Raw genomic sequence first — 24,080 nt, 5'->3', positions numbered from 1 at the left:
CATAGATTAAATCAATTTACATGATGATGTCGAATGAACCTTCTTCACGGCCCACAGGTAATATAATTGAAATTCAATTGTTTTTCTATAACTTGGTAAACATGTGTCTTGTTGTCATTATTTATTATCTATTTTTTATTATTTCCCCCTATCCACTAATGTGCGAAATTCATAGTATTTAATCAATGATCATTATTGATATAAAATCGCCTATTTAAAGTAAGTAGGTACTGACTAAATTTTCTGTAAATACAAAATTAATTGCTTGGAATGTTCGGATGTGAATTTTTTAAAACAGCTATAATACATAGTTTTATGAAGTATACCTATTACAGTCGGAACGATATAACTTTAAAGATATCTACCGTAATATAAATCGTGCGGAGTAAGCGTGATTATCATTTTGGAAAAGTCTTACGCACGAAGGATTCTAGAAAATATGGTTCAAACAGAAAATATAATGTACTTAGATATTCAATTTAAATGCGTCCCATCTACTAACATTCTAACATTTTCAATATATAACGTGAAGTAAGTATACGGGCCACGGGGTGCGTTCTATACCATTTTTTTTTTTCAATAGCTGTGCCGAAAGTCAAAATTATACAGGATATTTAATATTATAATATTATTACATTTAAGATGCGCTCAATGAAAACAGCAATTGAAGTTGCGCAGATCTTTTAAGCATGACGCGAGTTTCGTAAGTATTTGTGTAGTAGACAAAATAATGAAATTATTGCGGTCAATTATAGGTATTATTAGATAGTACTTTCCCAATTCGCCGACACCCGATATATGAGAACATACAAAATGTATCGAATAAAAAAATACCATTTCATATACATTTAAATAATAATATAAAAATTATAACACTCCTGTCGGCTAAAAACCTGTGTTTTTGAAGCCTTTTTCAGAAATTAAGAAACAAATATATAAGCGGATATAGTATTTTATTGTATCAACATACTCGATCAAAACGATTTTGTTTTTTTAACCTGAAAATTATGTAAATATACTTGTTTCCTTCGCTTTTTTAGCCTATTATTTGTATATAATTATTCACTACAAGTAAGTACTGATATTTTTTCAGCTTAATATTTAACCATTCTATAACAGCGAAAAAAATTAAATAAAAAATGTTTATGCATGTCGTATGCTATATTATATACGGCTATATGTTCTACTATAGATATGAAATTCGCGCACTAAAATATTATTAGAAATTAAAATCATAATTTGTATGGTCAGTAGACGTTATAGTTCTATATAAAATGTATATTGATTGATGTCAATAATCGTGTCTTAGACATAATATAACTACGGATAAGAAAACTAAATGGTAAACGGTACCTTATAGTTGTTTAAATTATTGTATCAAGAAGTATGCAACTAATATAATTTATCACCGTTGTCAATGAATTGGACTATTTTTATAAACTATTAAAAACTGGTTTATTGGTCAAAAAACCAGGTGTTGGCGAACTGGGAACAAACTTTATTTATAAGTGCATGTGAGCACCAACTAACCCACGTACCTATATTATTAGTTAGTCACATCTATTAATTATTTATTTTGACGTATTGATATAACGATAGTGTATTATGATATATTTATAAATAATCAATTGGTCTTACACAGTTAAGTATTGTAAAAAAAAAAAAAAACACCTTATTTCCAATGAGCCGTGTTTACGTAGTGTATGCAATATATTATATTATTATATCACGTACGACTCGAACAGATTTCATCGTCTTACCGTGATTTCCGTTTTACATACATAAAAGTTAACAAGCAAAAATAACTAAAATTTCACGGGAAACCAATCACGTTTTGGTAATAATATTGTATACTAACAGAAAATAATTAACCAACAGCGACATCCCATATATAACTATAAAATAATAAACCATGCAGTTTAATGTTTATGTATAAAACAATGTATCTTATCAATTAAATGAGAAAAACACAAGAAAAAAATATTTTTTATATTATATAATAAAAAAATATCATTAAGATAATTTTAAAATCAACTAAACCTCTAGATATAATAAGTACCTACTTGCTATTTATAGTTTGTTTTTTTTTATTATTATTATTCAAATATAATTACAATCTATACATATAGGTATAATACAGTGACAAGATTGGGAGAGCACTTAGTAGTACCATCTGACAGATTAAGTTAGTAAATCAGTCCAGTTTCGTTTAATACAGAGGTCGGCAAACTTTTGAGACAGTAGAGCCAAAAATTACAATTTACATAATTCCCCAGCTGTTAAAGAGCAACAAAAAATGTTTGTTTCAATATTTTAGTATTTCCTTATGTACAATATTGAGTTACGATTTAAAATAAACGAATTTTTACACGAAAATAATATTTATTCATGTAAAAACACACCAATATTTTTTAGCACAAAACATGTTCAAGTATTTTAGCAATAATAATAAATAATACAGTTATCGGATAATAGATTGTTATATGGTTACATTGATGGAGCATAGGTTTTGAATTCTTTTGGAAAGATTGGTACACACTTTTAATTTTAGTTGAATAAAATAGCCTGTACAGGTATTTCATATTCTTAAAAACAACAAAAATATATTGTAAGATAATATATTTTTTTTATTATATAATAAATATATTTATTTATTTATTATTTTTTTTTGATACCTAATAAAATAATTAGTTTTGCGTTTGGGCCTAGAGAGCTGCAATTTAAGATCGAAAGAGCCACATGCGGCTAGCGAGCCGCAGGTTGCCAAATCTTGGTTTAAGAAGTCTCTGGGGGATATTGGGAAATTTAAAAGAGAATAGACGTTTTATAAGTGGATTTTTGTGATATAACTTAGAGTGAAAAAAGATATTTAGTGAGATTTGGTTAGTTGCGTGAGCGTTGGAATACTTAGGTCTTTGTGGAGATCGTTTATTTACAGTTAAATAAATTAATCGATTTAATTTTTAAACTTAATTATTGAAGACTGTCTCCCTTCCTTAAATAATTGTCCTAGACCATAACCGCGGTCCACTAGACAATACATACTATTTTATACTCTTCTATATTCAACTACATCATACTAGAACTTGAAGTATGTACTATAAATGAACGTTGGTAAATTAGTAGTTATTTCAATAACTAATGGAAATAAGTTGTTAATTTGTGATTGTTTAAATGTTTATATACATTTAGTCTATGCATTTTCTGCTCCTATAAACAAAATACGTGACCAAACGCGATGAGCTGATAAACTACCCAATGCAGTATATTACAATAATTTCTTCTTATTATGATATTAAAATAATATTATGTGTAGTGTATTTAATATTGGTAAGCATTCCATTTGTGTCAATATTATTTAAATACCGATTACATTTCTATTACATATGTTTTCCATAATGGTATGATCTATAATATTTGTATTAAATTGATCTATCGGCAGTAAATCAAACGGAAGATATTTTATCGTTTTGTCCTCTATCGACACTTAAAATTCTCGCACGAATATTGTTAATCGGATGGCACGGTACACGTTCCACGATGACCGTTATTTATTATTAATGACCGCCATTTCACAGATATGCTGAAAGATCAGTCTATTCACTAATGATCAAATGCAAGTTTCGTAAATTGTGGTATCTCAGTTAAACAACTTCTAACGTATGCATCATTTATCCTCATAAACTCCTAAACGTCTGTAACAAAATTCTTTCTCCTCGTAATTATTTTCCATAACGCAGTTTACAACTCTTGCTAAACAAATTTAAAGCCACCTTTTCCATAGCACTTATAGCTTAGGTTAGTTTATTTACTAACTTAACAACCACTATTTTATTATCATAAGTATTATGTGGAATTTAATATTATTTACTGTATACATGTTTTGTTTTTTCTTAGCAATGATTTATGTAGAAATAAGTATTTTTTTTTTTTACGAGCACCACCGTTAAACGGGCATTATGCTGTTTTACCAAGAGATTTAGTATAAAAAAAGTTACTTTGATTAACTTATTGCACTGTTAATTCAAGTAATTTTGATATTAGTAATTACTTTTGTTAAAAGTGAAAATGTATGAAAAGTATTAATTAAATTGAAATTTTTTTTTATAACTATTGTTAAAACGATCTTAGTTGTAATTTTAAAAATAGCTATTAATTTCTAAATCTACAATTTAATTTAATAATACAATACTCATTAAATGATGGAATAAAAGCAAATTCTCGTAAAAACTATAAGACCGGCCTACACACACCCGCAGTACCTTATTCGCATTATAATACTTAACAATACACAAAATAATTTCAATTAACGAATGCTAAATGTGTTAATTTAATGTATGTTGAAAGACAAACCATTAATACGTTTGTTAGCTTATATTTTCATAGTTCCAAATATTATATTTAGACTATAAACATTACATACATAACTATATTATCATAGAACTATAATTATAAATACTTAGTCACGAAAATAATTTACTGAACATATAAAATTATCGGCATACCCGATCTATTATTAAAAATATGTAAAATATAATGAGGTTAAAGTTAAAATAAATTTGATTTTTTCTTCGATAATAATATATACTTTATATTGCAAAGTAATAATACTTAATAATTGTACCTTCAATTTATGTTATTTTACTCAATAAATGTAAAATTTAATAAAAATATATTCTACAAATTACACAAGAATAATATACAATAATAATAATAATAACAATAATATAATTATAAATATTATAATATATTAATTTTGTTTAAATTTTAGTATTTAATATTGTTAAAATTATAAATTTAAATAACCTTAGTTTGATTATCTAAGGTTCAAATGTATTTCAATAATTATACAAGAAAAACATTTTTTTTTTTTCATAAAAAATATTTTCTTCATTAATATTTATGGAAAATAAATGAACTGTTAAAATATTTCATGTTATACATAATAAATATATTAAAAACATTTATCAAAAAAAAATTATTATTTATAACGTTTATGCAGGCATTAATGTTTGGTAAATTATAATTAGAAACCTCACAATTCACAGCTCATGGATCTTAAAATCTAAATTAACGGTTTCCAGTTAACAGAATGTAATAATGTTATAACTAAAGCCAAGTCTTAAGAGTTAAATTGACCATAGAATACATTTTAATTAAGTGTTGCGTAAAATATGATAATAAATTAATATTATCATACGTATCATTATAGTCACTCTAAGAAAATGTTTTTTTTTTATAAATAATAAGTATTTGTATATTAACTTTGATTTCAACTTTTGAAGTGTATGGCTTAACATAGATTTCAATTACTATATTTTTGATTATCGACAAATATAATACATAATATATATTGTACGTTAGAATTTAATACATATAAACAAAACGTAACTATTATATTTGTATTAAAAATTAAGCTGTTGCCTGCTTTACATAAAATAAAAAATGGAATATTTTTCCATACATAAATATAACTGCAAATAATAATGAATCCAATAAAGGGTAATAAATATTGTAAATAATTAAGGATCTATTTTATATAGTAATTCCATACTCCTATAGATCATATTTTAATGTCTGGTATTTTGGCATCGTGTTAATATGTAAAACACGATCCAACCATCATAGATATTTCGGGTTCACTACTACTACAGTAAAAAGTGTTTAAATCAAAGTTAGTAGTAAACGTTGTATATGTCATGTACAGTGGTCAGTGAGGAATCCTTTGTTCAGTTTAAAATGCACACATTTTTTATATTGTATGGGTGACATACTTTTTAAAACATTTATATTTTTACGGAGAAAAGTAAGATAAGCCAACATTACGATAATACGGTGTTTACAATGAAAATGTTTTCATAAAATTTTTAATCTTTGAAAATTAAAATGTTTTTTTTTTCTACACATTACAATGTAGTATAATACTATATAAGTGCTTTTACAATATAAAATAATATGAATCAATATAATAATTGCTGAAATATTTAAACTTAATAATTAAAAACTTATAAAAAAAAATTTTAAAAAATTATACAAAACATTATTTTAGAGAAATATATTAATTTTAATCAGATCACTAAAATTCTGTAATTATAAAAATTTAAAATTTGTTTAAATTGTTAATTTTCAATCTTATTTCGAGAAAAAATTAACTAGAAAGTCACTCGGTTGTATTATAGTAGTTTCAAGTGTATCTCATGTCGCTGAAATGAATGCATTACATTTTTATTCAATAATAAACCATTATAAATTAAGTGATGTTTATTTCTATGAATATTTTATAATTTATTTATATTGATAAATTTTTTTTTTTGTTTAAATCTTAGGTTGAAATAGTCTTCGCCGAAAACTTGTCATATATTAGGTACATAATATAAAATCATTGTTATGAACTAATAACATATTATTATTTTATTAATCAACAATATATACGGTAGAACGACATATTAAATACGTCCATAATGACATGATATATTATTTACTTTTAATGTTTTTCAATATCACAAAGATATACAAAATATTCTTGAAATAACATTGTGTTTAGAAAACTATATTATTAAATATTTGGTGAAATTTTCAAGTATCTACGGTTATTTATTTTCTGATTATTTTTCGAAGTACTGTGAATATTTTTTGAAGTAGTTTGAATATTTTGACCATCAAAACTACGTCTAAATTAAATTTCCTTCCAAAACCTCCTAAAGCTTAAAATTGAGGCCATGCCGTTAGATACACATATTATCTAACACACATCATTATAAAACCAATATAATTTAATCTTGACTTCTGTCAGTGTCTAACAATTTTAGAAAGTTTATTTTTTTTTAATCTTATTAGCATAATATTTAGTTGAAACTAGGTATTATATTTGTTCATTTGTTTTTAGTAGTCGTATAATAGTCGTCTTGTAGTATCCATGAAGTATTGTCTTTTAAATATTTCGCATGCGGCATTGCGACATGTCAACAATAATAGTACTTTCTACAGTTACTAGAATAATTCTTTTAAATATTTTAACATTATAAAGTTGTTAATTTTAACATAGAAATATATATAGCTATGAAATGAGAAAGTCTCATATCTACAGCCAAACAACCAACAATTTTTTTATCACATTCTTGATATATCATGAAAAAATTTAAGTCGAAATTACTTATTAATTATCTTAGTGTTACTCCTGTATTCACGAAGATACACCGAAAGATATTTGGTTTAAATTCTATATAGAATACTGCTTGTAAGGGCAACTTGCTTCCACATAACGTCAACATTTCATATTAATTATAACTAATGGATATGCCATGTATTTTTCTATTTCTACATATTTATTAGAATAATAGTCAATATGTTACCTTTACCCAAACAACGCATTAAGTCTAAACCATTAGAATTGCCGATAACAATAATCAACAAAAACTCTTTTTTATTGAATACAATGACAAAACAAAAACAATAACGATTCTAATATAATCAAAAAATATATTCTAATATAATCTGGATCAAATACATTAAATGTTAAACGTATAATTCGTATAAAACTAAACAGCTCAACTCAAATAATTCAACTAATTTAATAAAAGAACAGTAAAATTGTTATTCTGTCCAGTTTCTAATTACCATATTTTACACACCAATATTAAACAAAACCTAAATGAAAGTATCAAATCTTCTACGAACCAATTAAGTCGTTAATATTACCAGAATGATTGTGACATTTTCTAAAATTAACCACATAAAAAAATAGTTAATCCAAAAATACTTTTCCTATTTTTTGTCAAAATTCAACCTGCACAAACTAAATTAATTTATACTAGACACACTCCACCATATAAAAATTACAATTTATGAAATCCGCCCTTGATTTTCCATTGTCTAATGTAAAATTTGTAGGTTATGAAGCCACGCCCAATAGTATTGTTATCATTAACCTATACTTGTAACATGTAGTAAAAATCACATTTCGAGAAAATGTATAACAAATAAGGTTTTTCTGATGAATTGTGCGTTTAAAGTAATCATTTACTTCTAGTTAACTATACAATACCTTCAACAATTCTACCAACATTTTTTATCTAAATCACTTGTTCTTGGTAGAAAATATTTTAACTTGATTACTTCGTAACACATCTTCAAATAACTTATAAGGATCCAAATATTTTATTGAGCGATATGTCACATATTATCCATTTAATAATAATGTAATTCAAACATATATGTATGAGTATCAAAGGAAATCAAAAGGTTATCTAAATTAAAATTTATATACCTACTTAAAAACCAATAAAATCGAAATCTCAAAATCTTACTTCTTTATCCTTTAATAGTATAATATTCTAGTTGTTTTCAGCCACAGTTAAATATTTATTTTTATTATTATTAAATATATTTGTTGAACAAGAACGGATCTGTGTTGTGAAATTGATTTATCTAATCGGTGTAAACAATAATATTATACTTTTGAGCTTTGCGATATATCAATAATTTATTATATAGTATTAAGAGAAATATACCCGTATATTGGATAAATATATATATATATACCTATTAGTATAACAAGTATAGTAATATATCTGGTACAAACAATATAAATTATGATAACTGAAAATTTAAATATTATACTATTTGTACTACACGCGCACTCGCACTATCACAATACATAACTTATAACACCTATCCAGTATCTAGTATCTATATAATCAAAACAATTGCCTGTGCATACAATAACGTCATTTTAAATGTTTGTTAAACAAAAATGCCAACATTGAGGTTATTTCCTAATCATAATTTTAAATGCATTAATAAAATACTTGATTTTTACAAAATTGCCTACATTGTTTATTAATTATTAAGCATTGACAATATCTTATAACTAATATTAATCACTAATAATATGCCTAAATTAAATATTAATTACATAATATTGACGATAACACATCTATAATTTGTGAGAGTGAGATTAATTAATTTTTAAGGCTAAACTTGTTTATTATTATGTTATGTAAAATTTAATAATTGCTATAGGTAAAGGCAAAGAGGTTGACAGTTGACCGGTAACGTACCACATTTGGGAGTAATTATATATTATTGGAACTAAAACCACGAAGATTTACTGTATGTCTTAGGAAGTTAAGTCCATATCCACATACCCTCCCTTCTATGATTGGTTATATAAATATTTAAAAATACATTTAAATCCAGAAACTATTTTATTTAATTTTTTGAAGATTCTTGTACTCGAGAGATTAAATCTTAAGGAAAGAGTAATAATTATTATTATTTAATAGTTGACACATATCCGTTTTTGACTTTTCTTTCTCAGGTAGTTAATTATAAAGTATTTAAAAGTAAATACGCCATAAAACATATGACCTAGAACAATTTTTTTCAATTTTTTTTTTTTTTTTTTTGTAAAACACTAAAAAATTATATCGGTGAAGACTCACTGGTTAAATCTTATTTCGGACGCATAAACGTATTAATATTATTTAATTAAGTTGTCACGAATGAGAATATCACTTATTAAAAATATCATTTAATAGAATAAGCACAAGTTTATTTCTTATATCAATGGAATTTGACCATAAAGCGAGCTATACTGACTAGCCCGTAAACTGAAGAATAGGTACTCAAACAAAACCTCTAACCGAACTTTGCATTTTACATTTGTTTATTTTTTTCACCAGTCGAATTCAGGTAATACAGTTCTTAAATATGTGAATAGAACAAATTTAATATTCATGAAAGAAGGAAAAGATTCATCGGTTCACTCCTTGTGATGAATATTTTTTCAATCATGTGATTGGTAAGAAATTATTTTAAAAGGTTTCTCAACCATTGTAATTTTAGACATAAATTAGAAATGTTTTAAGAAAATAGAGCCAAAACTATGTTTTAAGTGAAAAATAGCTTTTTTTCGTGGTGCATTAACTATTTTTAGTAGTTTATATAGGGGATTTAATTTTAAGAACTATTTGTAACATTTCATTAAGGATGTAAAATAGTTGCGAAAATTGTAGTGCATTATTATAATATAATATTATTATTATTATTAGTATTATAATGGATAATTTAAATTAAATATTATAATAAGAGTTCACTTTTATTGCATTCCGTAGGACTGTAAGTCTAGACTAAGTTAGTTTGTGATATTACATAGATATTTATTTTATTACTAGTATTAAGTTTTTAATTTTTTGAGATTTAAACAAGATTTAAATAAGATTCTTGTTTGTATAAACAAAAATTTATGTTAAAACACACAATAGAAGCCTATTTTGAATAATATATATAAAGTAGTATCGAATATTCTATTATTATATTTTATAAAAAAATAATAATAAATATGTATAATAAAATCTATAGTCAATTTAAAAAACGTATGAATATCCTATGAATACTATTAAGATAAATAAGTAATAAATAATAATATCAATATTAGGTTTTTTAATAAAAATGTTAATGTGACTTTCCTGGTTTATCCATTTTTTTACAACTCGTTCAACTAAATACTTGGATATAATTTGGATTAACTATGTCAGAGCTTCACACTTAATATTTAAGTGCAATTTTTAATTATTATGTTTTTTATTCTTTATATTATGTGTTATACAGGGATGTGCGGCTTTCTAATAATGTTTGTTTAAAGGATACTTAAAAAATAATGAAATTACATTTCTAAGTAATTATTCCTTTTCATTAAATCTAATATTCATAAATCCCCTCATACCACCTATTATTTTAGTAGCTTATGCGGTATTGAGACGATATCAGAAGAAGATAATAATTTGTTAATATAAATATTCTTTTTTTATGTAAAAGTAATATAATATTATATATTAAGACCAGTAGACCTGAGCTAACGTTCAGTTTATCTTCACATCATAGAAGAATATATTTATTACATGTACAAGATTTCAAATATTAAAAACGGCAAACAAAATTATTGTATTATGATATGTAATTGTTATTAACTTTAAAGTTAATAAGTACTAATGTTACACAAAAGAGTATAAAAAGGTTCGTAATATTATAAACAGCTTATATTATTTTGGAAAAAAACTTTTATGTAATTTAAATAATATTATTTTTACTTATTGATATTATAATTTCAAGCGTGATTAATACATTTATATTTATTTATTTTAAATATAATGAAATAACTAAAACCGTCGGAGTAAAAAACCATTATTCTACATTACATTATTTAATTTTTTCAAAATGTAATCTTCAATCAGATATAATCAAAATTGTATATATTATCATTGATATTTTTTATTGAAATAAGAATAACTATATTTTTAACTTTATCGTACAATTTGAATACACAGTTAATAAGAGTACAGTAAGTAAATAAATTATTGTTTGTACAAGTCTGAAAAACACGAACAAAGGGAGCACTCATCAACACCACTTCCATTTTATAAACTTATAGGCAGTAAGTTGTTATAAATTTCTTAATAAATTACGCGGAAATTTACATTTAAAATTATGATGATGGTTACCAGGTATTGCATGAGAGGAGAGTTTGGATATGAGGATGTTTTGCGTGGTTGAAGGAGTTTTTATGAAATGTATTATAGTGGTAGAAAACAAATTTAGATATTTTTGGGATGTTGAAGGTTGTAGAGTACAATTGCTTACATACCAGAAAATATCAGACAAGACCCTACGAGTTCAGTTAGGTTTGAATTTGTTAAGGCCCACGGAGTTGGATGCCGTATGCCATTGTAGGACGTAATATTTATTAGTACATTTTTGTTTTATTCTTTAGAAGGGTTTTGGAAGGAGGTAGTAATCTTAGCTTGTAGAGTCTGAGGTTAAGCGATGTTCTTTTTGATTAAATATCAAATATAGTTAGATCAGTTTAGTATTTTGTCAAGTAAGAGATCTTGGTTCTTAATATAATTATCCACGGAGATTATTTTTTCATTTAAATGAACAGAAGGAATATTTTTTAGGGCTGAGGGTAAAAGTAATGTGGGTGGATTTGCGTTTGTTTATTTTTTTATAAAATTAAAAATTTTTGTTGTTGAGTTTAGTGGTTTTGGAGGTTATTTGAAGCACTGGTTATATCAGAGTTTGATGAAGTTATGGCAGTATCGTCGGTAAAAGTTGCTAGAATAGTGTTGTTGGATTGTGGTAGTACTATAGTATATATAATGTAGATAATTGGGGAAAGGATACTGCCTCGAGAGACGCTTGATTTTAGATTTAGGGTTAGAAATTTCTTCTTCAGATTCTACGACAAATTTTTAATAGAATAGAAATAAGTATAATTTATTAGAAACCTCATGATATATAAATTGTTTTAATTACTGTTCTAGAAACATTTTTGTTTATTAATTTGCTCGAAAAAAAAAAAAACTAACAATTTTAATTGCCTACAAATAGCTTACTTGATTCAGTTTACTACATTCTACTAAAAACTATATTGGACTCTGATAAAATAATTTTGTTTATACGTGTTCAATATTACAATTATTTATTACCTTCAAATATGTAGAGATAAATTCTGTCAAGACTATAGAAAAAAATAAAGTTAAATTTCAAGATATTATTTTATGATAAGTTTCCTTTACAAATTTATGTTACATAACGATTTTAAATTTAAATACATGATCACAATTAACTCATTATAATTGATAAAAATAAGTGATACACACTAAATTTAGATTTTATTTTTTTTAATAACTACACAAAAAATTATAAAACTGTATGTTTTCTTTAAATATTAACGTTTATGTTCATTATACTTACATAATTCTTATAATGAATTAATGACTGGAATTTTGGATAATTGAGAATATGCTATATATTTGACATTTATATAAAAACATCTTTTATATTAGTAGTAATTATTATGTCTTCGCAATATCCGTTATATCATAAAGTTAAAAAAACAAATGTATCAATCAATCGTTATACTTAATGACTTGATATAGAATTGTATACTGTAGGTATTTTTGAAAAAATAACGACGTCGTACTTTTTTTTATCGTTAACTAGAAAACAATTAAATCAACCTATTTAAAAAAAAAATCCTTCAAGTAAATAACTCTTCTGTTTTTACAAACAGTTTAAATATCTTTGACATTGAGTAGGTTACTACTGCAGTGATGATTTATGAATGCAACATATCCACTGCGGATATATAACATTCATAAATCATTAAATACAATAAAAAATGACTTTGAGTGAAAATCGTTTAAATTTTTGGTAACTATAGTTACCAAATAATTATTTTAATAATAATATTCATATTTTAAAATATATTCATATTTTTTTTAAATTATTTTAAAAATATTGGGAGATTTCTAGTTTTAGCTTCCAAAGTACAAACTAAATCTAATTTTCTACCTTGATTTTATCAATTGTAACATTTTTACTACAAAACATTTTTGAAGACACAAAAAAAAAATCACAACATTGTAAAACCATTATATTTCTCGCTCCACTCAGAATATAAAATATAATCACATTTCCAACATAATGATTATATGAATGAAATATAAGTAATCACTCTTATATTTTGTGATAATATATATTAAATATAGTTTAATTAATAATTAGATCAATGTATTTATTCAAAACATATCATGCTATTTTATATTCATTGAAAATCATTAAATTTAGTTGAAATTTGAATTAAACCTACGTGGGCTACTTCAATAAACTTCTTAATCAAAAATATTCACTCTATGATGAGCTTATTCAAAAACGCATTTGAGCAGATACAATGATTTTTATTTCATAGTTAAATAAAGCGTAGAATACTACGTTTTAAATTTATGGACATTTGATTATGTATTATGAATATATACTGCTTGATAAATAAACTCAACCAACCACTGAATCCTCTAATCGTATTTCCTGTCTACCAATTTATCTAAATGTAGTGAAAAATAAACACTATATTGTAGTATATATATATTTGGGAGCTTAAAAACAATCTGCCAACTTCAAATAAATTAAAAATGCATTTAATTTTGAATATTCATGATGCTAAATACTTTTAAGTGATTTACATTTAAATGTTGATATGCCAAAGTATATAGGTATATATATTATATTTTCATGTATAAGAGAGTGGAAGAAACTAATAAAATATGGTTTTATACCATAGACAATATAATATGGTTTTCGTTTATATAATGCTTTAAAACGTTATTTTTGTTAGAAAATATTCAAAAATTGATTCAAATGATTAATAAAAACAAATGAAAACAATATTAATACTTGTAATTACCTACTCATATTCAATAATCGTAATTTGGTTTTTTATTTCATTATTTTCTACGTTGAAAAACTTGAACAAATTTAACATTATAGTTTTTAATTTTATAGTATTAAAATTAAACAATATATTTATAACTAAGTTGTATTTTTATATGTCCACATTATACCTTACTTATATAATATTGTTATACTATTTTATGTTTTGCATAATATTATAAGTAGTCGTAAGTATAAAACCTACTTGTTTGTAATTGTATGTGTCATTGATTAATGTAACTAGATTTAATGGTGACTAGCAGTTGTTAGTTGTTACACTGCTGAAGATTAATTATTATGGACCCACCACAAAATTTAAATTTAAATTTTTGAGTATAACTAAATGAAAATAAAAAACACTGCTACACTAAAATATTCTTAATTTTAATAAAAATATTATTTTTTTTTCCTTAGTAAACATTGAACAAATTATTATTATAAATTACATTTATTTAAAAATAAATAGTATAAAATTGTTTAAAAAAAATAATGAAGTGACCATTGTGAGGGTAGTAATTTTTTTTTTTATTCATTTTAATATAAGTTTATATGGAAGAAAAATTATATAACACCAATAATTATTTTAGAAATATATATAAATATAATGTGTATTAATTTAATTTAAAAGGTTTATGGATGCACCTGATGATAAGCGCATATAAATTCTAAAGTAGTATACCTAATGGCTATAAATTGTAGAAAATATGTTATACAAATATATTTCTCAAAATTTGCTTATATGCGACACAACACATTTGCCAATTTTTTTTTTTTTTATATGGGATGTTATCCAATTTATCCATTTTACACTCAATTTACATTTTAATTCTTAAATATTTATTGAATTATGTATTTTAATAATATGTTGAGTCAATCGAAAATGGATTTTCATACTCAAAGATTAAATAGTTTTAAAATAAAAAAATTACAAGTTATTGACTTATACAATATTTTTCGTGATCCAGAACTGTGTCTCACCTAAAGTATTAAAAAATAGGTAGAGCATTAATACAATTATTGATTCAAATTCAACCATTTCGTTCAAATATTATGTACTAACTTTAATTTAAATATTTTTTTCTAATTTGATAATTACATCGCGTACTATGTTTATTCATTTATAACCACGATATATTGCATTAATTTTGTTTTTATTGTATTAGACACAAATAATTCATGAATAAAAGAATATGATATTGTTTTGGTATGTCATAAAAATTCATAAAAGTTTTAAATGCACTTAAGTGATTATTAAATATTTAGTTTTACTCCCAATTTTAAATTATAGGTAAATTACAAGACCAATTTAAAAACAATACATTTTTTAAAAATTCGAAATTCCAACGTTTATATATATATATATATATATATGTATATAAAAAACAAAACCGGGAAATTAATATAACATTATAAATATTAGTTATAATTCATCAAAACTAAATAAAATTCCCTACTAGTTATTTTTTTTGAAGTTGATCTTGATTATTTTTTCTTTTATAAAAAGTGCCTTCGAACACAAAAAGTAAAAATACACGTTGTACAACGAATATATTCATCGCTCCATTCAGAACTTAAAATTAAAAACCTTATATTTACAAAATGATGAGATTTGAAATAAAATTTACATCAAATAAATTAAACTAAACAAAATAATTTTAAAAATGTTAATAAGACATCAATATTTTATATAAACTATAAAACTTATTACAGTTATTTTTTACAGATGCATAGTAAAAAATTATTCCTAATACAAAATTAAAAATAATTACACAAATTTAAATGATATTATAATTTAAATAAATTATGTTAATTTTTTTTTTGTTATATTAATTTCATATTTTGACGACGAATATACTTTGCATGTATTTAATCACAAGACAATTTTTTTTAATTTATCAACAATATGAGTAGCAATATTTGCGAAACATTGTTATTTTAACCAATACTCAAATACATGCTGTTAATTATTTATGGTTCACATTTTAATAACATTTGTTTATAATAATTTTTATATTTTATCCTACTTTTTCATAATTTATTAGATACCCTCTAGTATTAAACAAAGTATTTAATAAAGCCTGTCGTCTGATTTCAGCTCTTGCCTTATAATTTGTATAAAAATTGTAGATGAGTCATTAAGAAAAACTACTTTCTCATTTTCTCAGTTGGTGCAGTACCATTCCCTAACTATTCCATTCTCACCCTTACCCTGGTTTTACAACTTTAATTTTCTTAGAGAATGTATAATCTCCTTATCTCGTGTTTTATTTTATCACACCTTAATTATTCCCTTTCATATTTCAAACTTTTATTGAATGATTTTTCATGCTCTCATTTTCAAACTGTACAAAAACTTGACAATTGACATTTATCTCGTATTCAAGTGTCCCTGATGTCACCACAGATGTTCCCTCTTCTTTTCGTTTTATAATTCATTAAATCAATACAATATTCAAAATATTTTCCTCTCTCCCTAAAAAAATAATAATGTATAAATAAATAATAAATTTACAAATGCATCATGTCTACTAAACACACTATATAACTTAATTTTATTTATTTATATTTGAAAAACTACATAAAAATATGATCGAAATAAATTTTACGGCGACAATTAATGTGTTTATGAGTAGCAATACTAAGAAATGTATGGATTAACTAGAATTAAAACAAAATAATACAAAGTCCCAGGTTATGCTCATAAATGAGGATAACTATATTTGCATTCAATAATCATAATTATAAATTATCTACAGTGGTTTGTTTATTAATATAAATTCCCTTATCATTTTCTGTACATACAAAAATAATAGTTGCTGACCTAATTTATAATAATACTAATTATTAAGGATCCATAGAAGCAAAAACACAATTACTAACAAATTGATAAAATATATGTATATAACAACATTGTAAATTATTTCACCTCCAGGTAACTATAATGACATAATCAAAACTTTTTTTTTAAACAAATCTAAATTTGTTACAATAGTTATTTTAAATAAAAATTTCAACCAATCTTTCACTGTTCTACCAGATATTATTATTATTATTTGTATTATCTATTGTACTACATAATAACTGCTGTTTTATAATTTAGTTATTCATTTTTTTTTTTTTTTTAATATTTTTCAAATTATATTTTTTTTCTATAACCATAAATGGCTAATGCATTTATTTCAGTGCAAGATAAGACATTTAAAATAATTATTTTATTTTATTTAATAAAAAAAACACAAATTTAACATTTATACTCCCAACCATTTTTACATTATGTACACAATATTTTTAACTTAAATTAAATAATGAATATTTTCTTAGCAAATAATCATTATAATTGAAAGAATTTCAGTCCATTTAATACTTAATACTGTTTTTTTGTTTTAAAATAAATATAGATTTTAATTATTAAATACCGTAATACTATATTAGATTTTCACTTTATCAAAGAAATTAAATTAAATTTATTGGTTAAATTAATTATAGTTCTTTTATTTACTTTTAACCGTGATTTTATAAAAGTCTTAAATTATTATTAAATATTATTAATTGAATTTTTAATACTGGAATCGAGTCCATTTAACATAAGTATTTCTCCTTTGTGTCACATAATCATGTCTTGTAATTTTTTTCTTAACCTGTTTTTTTATATATATTAAAAGTGTTCTTCACTACATTTAATAAAAATAAGCTAATAGTAAAAACAATCTGTTTTATATTATATATGTGTACTTTTTTTTAACATTTAATCTATTTATTAATACATAAAATACAATTTTTTATAGTATTGCAATAAAATGTTTACCGACTTATTTAAGTATCCCATACTATTATAATTTTAGCCTGTGTGTAGATAAAATAATATCAATGGTTAGCAATCTCAAATATAAAGTTTTCCGTTGTAAACAAGGAAAACTAGAACATAATACAATAACACTGAGCATAGTTATCGTAATAAAGAATAAAACATTAAAGAACTAACACCGATTGAAAAAGTATCCTATAACATACTAGATGACCGTATAAGATAACTAACCGTATGAGACTAATCCAATATATTTTGTAGTCTGAGTGTACGTATATTATAATACTATCGGTGGTTTATAATTTTAACTATAAATAGTTATGTGGGCACTGAACAGGGAAAATAGATGCTATTACACACATATTTAATCGTATATTGTTCAGGTAAGTATATTTCTTGATTTTTTTCTTGCAAATTTAAAGTAAAATTCAATAAATACTAATTTAAGCCATAAGTGAAATATTTAAATTTGAATTTATAAAAATGTTTGCTAATACTTGAAAAAAAATATTTAATCTTTCGCCAGTGTGGCAGTGTGTCAGGGTTTATAAGACTCCACGTGATTAGATTTCGTGTGATACTATTAGTAATCGAACTTCATAAAATTGTCTCTTCCGTAAAACCCTGCTTTATCTAGTACTTTATAATTGAAGTACATTTTTATTAAAAAAAACTTCCTATTTATTGTGTTTCATTATCATAATAATTATGTTATGTACATCAGTAATATCGATTTACGATTATTTTAAACCCTTACACATTATCTATGTATATTTATTAATTATTCTATATATTTTTTTTTTTTATTGTTTTATATATTGTATGTTAAATTATTTATAATATTATGTTCAATATTTTTTTTTGGTTATTATTACATTATTCATATGTAAAGAAGTTACTGTACAACTAAAAGATTTTATTATGTTAATTACAATTTTGGGGTGCTATAAACTAAAACACATAAAAAACGGAAAATATCACGAACACGTAAAGAAGGGTTAAATAATATGCGAAATATTAAAAAAAAATATTATTGACTTCTAGTCTAGTATTATAAAACAAATGTGCACATCACTCGGCTATATTTTGAAATATTAATACAAAACATGTTAACATCTATAAGTTTTTGCTATATTAATAGAACCAAGTGTTATTATACCAAATCGTGCTTTACATATTTAAATATTTACTTGGAAATATTTATTTAGTAGGTATTTGACTTTTTATTACCTTTATTTTAGATTTTTGGTTAAAAGACCTCTACGATAATAGTGATTTTTAGCCAAAAAGTTTTTAATGGATCTTATTGTGTTATCTTAAAAGTCATGCATTATTTTAAATAGATAATCACAAAGTCATAAATGCCGGCAGTAACCTATAATAATATAGTTTCAAGCAAATACGATAAACACACGAATGTTCATCTGTCTGTGCAAACATTTTAACCGGATGAATTAAAAGTTTTCGTTCTATACCTTATAAAACAAATACCAGTGACGACCATGTCTATGGTCTATATGATATATGATTAAAACGTAAAACTATATTAGTAGGAAGTTTGATGCTAGTGACTACATACGTATATAATTACTTGGATAACTGCATTGCAGATAAAGAAAGTAAATACAATATTTTAGTTTTCGTTTAAATAGTTATTCGTGACTTACTATTATTATATGTCTTTGCTGCTAAACAAACTGTGAACAACAGCGATATTCCATTACATATTATAACTGATCAAATCATACATATAGATTATGAAAGAAACGACATCCGTAAACGTTATCATTAAGACTAGGTGGCTTATTAATTCTTACATACTACTTTGATAATTTGTGTGTAACCGCAGGAATAGTTCTCTTCGGACTGTTATTCGTTTCAACGATAAACTAGAATAGTAAAATTATGTGAACACTGATAGTAATATTTTTTTATGTTTATGTATATACATACATTTAAGTTAAACAAAAGATATTTTTTTGATAAAATAATAATTAATTACTGAAGTTTAAAGCTGTAACCGCCACCGTTAAATTTTAACTTAAAGTGTAATATATGGAAAGTAATTAATAAGTCGCAACTTCTTTTTCAATATTTTTGGAGGATTAGTTTGGATAATTTTTTCACAAGAATATTAATTGGTGAATCAGAAAAAAGATTGATGGTATCCAGCTTCTCATTTTAAACGTAAATAATAGTATTTATGATTAAACGTAATACGTATGTTATTTTGATTTCATTAAAATATTATGCTTCAGCACATCCTCCAAGTTTGATACGTCCAAATTGATTGTAACAATTAGTAATGTTTACTTATTCTTCAAAGTATTATTTTAATTTTTACCATGGTAATTATAAAATACATAACTGGGGCTATGTTCTACTCGATGATCATTATATGCAATGTACACATTAGAGGAAAATGACATGGCTTTTAATCAATAATTTGTCAATCACACAAAAATATTTACCGAACTAAAAAAAAAACTCGTACCAAATACTATACGTATAATATATACTATTTTTGAACTAATTTGTAATGTTTAATGTAGGTAGAACATATATGATATATCTGGCATACAATGAATTAATACAAAAATAAAAAATAGTTATGGATGGATAAAATGTTTTTAATTTAATAAAGTCGTGTTATTTTATAACTTACAAATAGTATTCCATTTTATGTATAAAGGTTTAAAAAAATTAAATGTATGAAGTGATAAATGTTTTATGTTGACGGATGAATTATCATATAAATGTGTAATAATGTATATATGGTAAATATTTTGGCGAGAGTGATAAAGTACCAGTCAAATATTATGCGATTTCCCAATAATATGTACATGGTAAAACAAAGGTTATTCAATATTAACTAATTTAATAACTATTATTTTAATTTATTACCATAATAACTTCTGCTACTGTCTTATTCATAAAAAATATGATTGTATTATTAAATGTCTTATTGTTGAATTGTATAATAGATTTATTGAACAATGATTTAAAAAATATATTATTGCTATAAGACTAATATTATTGAGATTATAGAGTTATCGCACACCCAGAATATGGAGATTATGGAGACAGTGGTGGGAGGTAAGTTTACCCATAGTTTTTTCTCTATTTCATTGCTAAGTTTCCAACATAACTACACATTGAGATATATAGACTCACCGGTTTTATTTAAAATAATAATATTATTGTTTATAATAAGCATATGTACACAGACCTAAAATTCTGTGTAATAGACAAATGGTATTTTTATTCTCTATCAAAAGCTGTTTATAAATATTTAAAAACAAAACTTTTATAAACCGCTATAAATTTATATTATAACATAAGTAGGTTTGATATTTCATTTCACTGGATGACAATAAAAAAGCTATTTTTGTATAATATCTATTGTTATTAGGGTACCTATTGGGTAAAATAACTTTGGACGTATTGATATAATATAGTATAATGTATACTATGCTATTTGTACGTGTTTTAAATAGTGTATTTATTATAATCTGTATGTATCACCTGTATGATAAGTTAAAAATGTATTTTATAGAAATATTTTTTTTTATTCTATTTATTTTCATATTTTAATTTACTTAAATAATAGTGCAACATCGGTTTTATTAGTGTAGGTTTTATTTTAAAAAAAATGCTTGAAAGCCAATATATAACGAATTGAAATTAATATAAAAAAAAATAAAAATAAATTATACTTCGATCATAAAACATGTTAAAGGTTTTTATGTAAATTTGTTGGATTTACATTTATTTGCATGACAAATTAGTCATGTCGGTGTCAACATATTAAGTAAATCAATTGACCCCATAGGTTTTGTAATATGTACACAGTTAATTGGTGTTACTCATAGTAATGTCACGCGAGTACAAGGTTGACACACACCCGTGGCTTAAGTCCTGGGCATTGGCGTAACTAGGTCTAAAATATTAGGGAAGCTGCAAGTCCACAAATAAATACCTAATTTAATTTACTTACTTTCATGCTTTCCAAGAAATTTGGAGGGTTGTCTGAATTATTTTATTATCAATAGTAACAACTGTACAAATAATACGGATAATTTTTTTGGTATATTAAAAATACTAAATAAGTTGTTTTGTCCATTTTTAATCACCAAAATAAAACTAAAATATTGGACTATAACCGCCGCAATGCTGCTAGTCGATGCCGCATACCCACATATAATATTTATTAGATAAAAATATTTGTATTAAATTATATGTGTATTGCAAATAAACTTTAGTATTTTATATTTATACAATTTTCTTTTGAATAATTCTGTTATAATAATTTTCTACATAATATTGCATAGGACGTATCTCACATTTTCACTATTTTATGCTTAAATTATCATTTAATCTAAATTAATCAAAAAAATTTGGGAGGAGGGGGACTAAAATATATTTTAAGGGGGCTTAGCTCCCCTCCCCTCCTAAGTCCCCTCTAGTTACGCCAATAGTCCTGGGTACTACCAGTGGCCGCTTGAGTCTTTAAAACTCAAGAAGCAAGTTTCAAAACAACCCACCCGCCACACACTATCTAAATTTACTAGGACCAATGTATTATTTGTAGGTTCTTCTTAAGTTAAATTTTTTTATTAACTTTTACAATTTATGATGATATTATCATAACAGCGACACTTATTTTTTACTCGAACGATCAATCTTCTGTTATGAATCGTTATTAAACCTGCTCAACTTAAAACAATTTTTTTTTTCCTATTTTCGGGGCAGGATCAGTCGCTCCTAGTATTCCTACTGCAACAAGCCGCTCCCGTGTGTGCGTCACTTAAAATTCGAGAGCAAGACGTGTCGTCGATCGTACATCAAACAGTCGTAAATCTTAACAACAGTACCGAACGTCGTTTGTTTAAACGAACGTGTCGCCGACGAGCGAGGTGCCAGCGAACTCTTTTAGTACCCGGTAAATCGGTCTAACCTGAGCGTATCTGTCCACGACCCCTTCGCCCATGTTCAGGTCGGTGCCGGCGGTGCAGTTGTCGCCCAACTGCTGTTGCGACTCGACGATGCGGAGCAGCGAGTTGGCCTTGTGCCGGTGCTGTTGCTGCTGTCCGAACTCGTTCGACGCCAGCGACGGCGGCAGCGGCAGCGGCCCGGACGTCCCGCCGCCCGGGTCGTGCAAAAGTCCGTCGACGGCGGCCATGGCTGCGGTCGTCGTGGCCACCGTCGCCGACGACGCGGACGCGCTGTTGGCCACCACCGGCAGTTGCAGGTCGTTGTGCTGTTGTTGTGCCCACCTGGCCATCCTAGACCGGCCGTGCCGGACGGTGACGGCCATGGCGCTCAGCACCCACATGGACACCACGGTGGCCACTAACATGGCTGCGGCTGTTTCCGAGACGGCAATGGCGGCGGCGGCGGCGGCAACGGCGGCCATACCGAACCGGTCGCGGTGGTCGCCGGCGGCGGTGACGTGTTCCATCGGTGGGCCCGCCGGCCGCAGCAGGCCATCGTCGCTGCACGGGCGGACGGACGGACGGACGCGTCCAATATCCGGCGGCGAGTTCGTACACCTGTTTTCGGGTCTCCTGTGTTCTCGGATACGACCGCGAGCTGGCGGTAAACACCGGCGGTGACCACGCCGGAACGCCGCCGGGGCGCCCGGGACACGGAGCGGACGACGACGGTCGTGTTCGGCGCGTGTGAAAACTCGTCAGTGTCTCCGCCGATCGTATTGCGTTCGCGTACCGCCCAGGGCGACGACGTTGGTGACGTGCGAACCCGGTTGGCGCCGTCGAGCGACTAACGGACCGTCTCAACGTTGGCGCGCGCGGATTGCGTGGGCGACAAGGGCGCCACGCGTTACACGGCCGTGCACCGCGCTCCGACCGCCGCCGTCGCACGATCGCTCGGTTCCTCGCTGCCGCGGTTTTCAGAGGTATCGTACGCGCGCACGACGAAAGCGTCTTCACCGGTGCTCGCACGACCGGTGTCGATGTGCACCGGAGGTGTCCGTTCAGATCAA

At 26.2% G+C, this 24,080-nt stretch overlaps 1 protein-coding gene across 1 annotated transcript in view; it reads right to left on the bottom strand.

Moving 5' to 3' along the window:
• Positions 1 to 23,833, bottom strand: part of LOC113560964 (probable G-protein coupled receptor CG31760) — a 94,754-nt gene extending 70,921 nt beyond the window's left edge. Inside the window, exon 1 of the mRNA XM_026967108.1 lies at positions 23,034 to 23,833. Within this exon, the coding sequence (XP_026822909.1) occupies positions 23,034 to 23,537 (504 nt within the window). The 5' untranslated portion in view covers positions 23,538 to 23,833. The remainder of the gene's footprint in view (positions 1 to 23,033) is intronic.
• Positions 23,834 to 24,080: the final 247 nt, after the last annotated feature.

The sequence above is a fragment of the Rhopalosiphum maidis genome, chromosome 1 (assembly GCF_003676215.2).
Source record: "Rhopalosiphum maidis isolate BTI-1 chromosome 1, ASM367621v3, whole genome shotgun sequence".
In the NCBI taxonomy this organism is placed as follows: Eukaryota; Metazoa; Arthropoda; class Insecta; order Hemiptera; family Aphididae; genus Rhopalosiphum; species Rhopalosiphum maidis.
The sequence above is the reverse complement of the archived record's forward strand: the minus strand, read 5'-3'. Positions and strand labels throughout refer to the sequence as shown.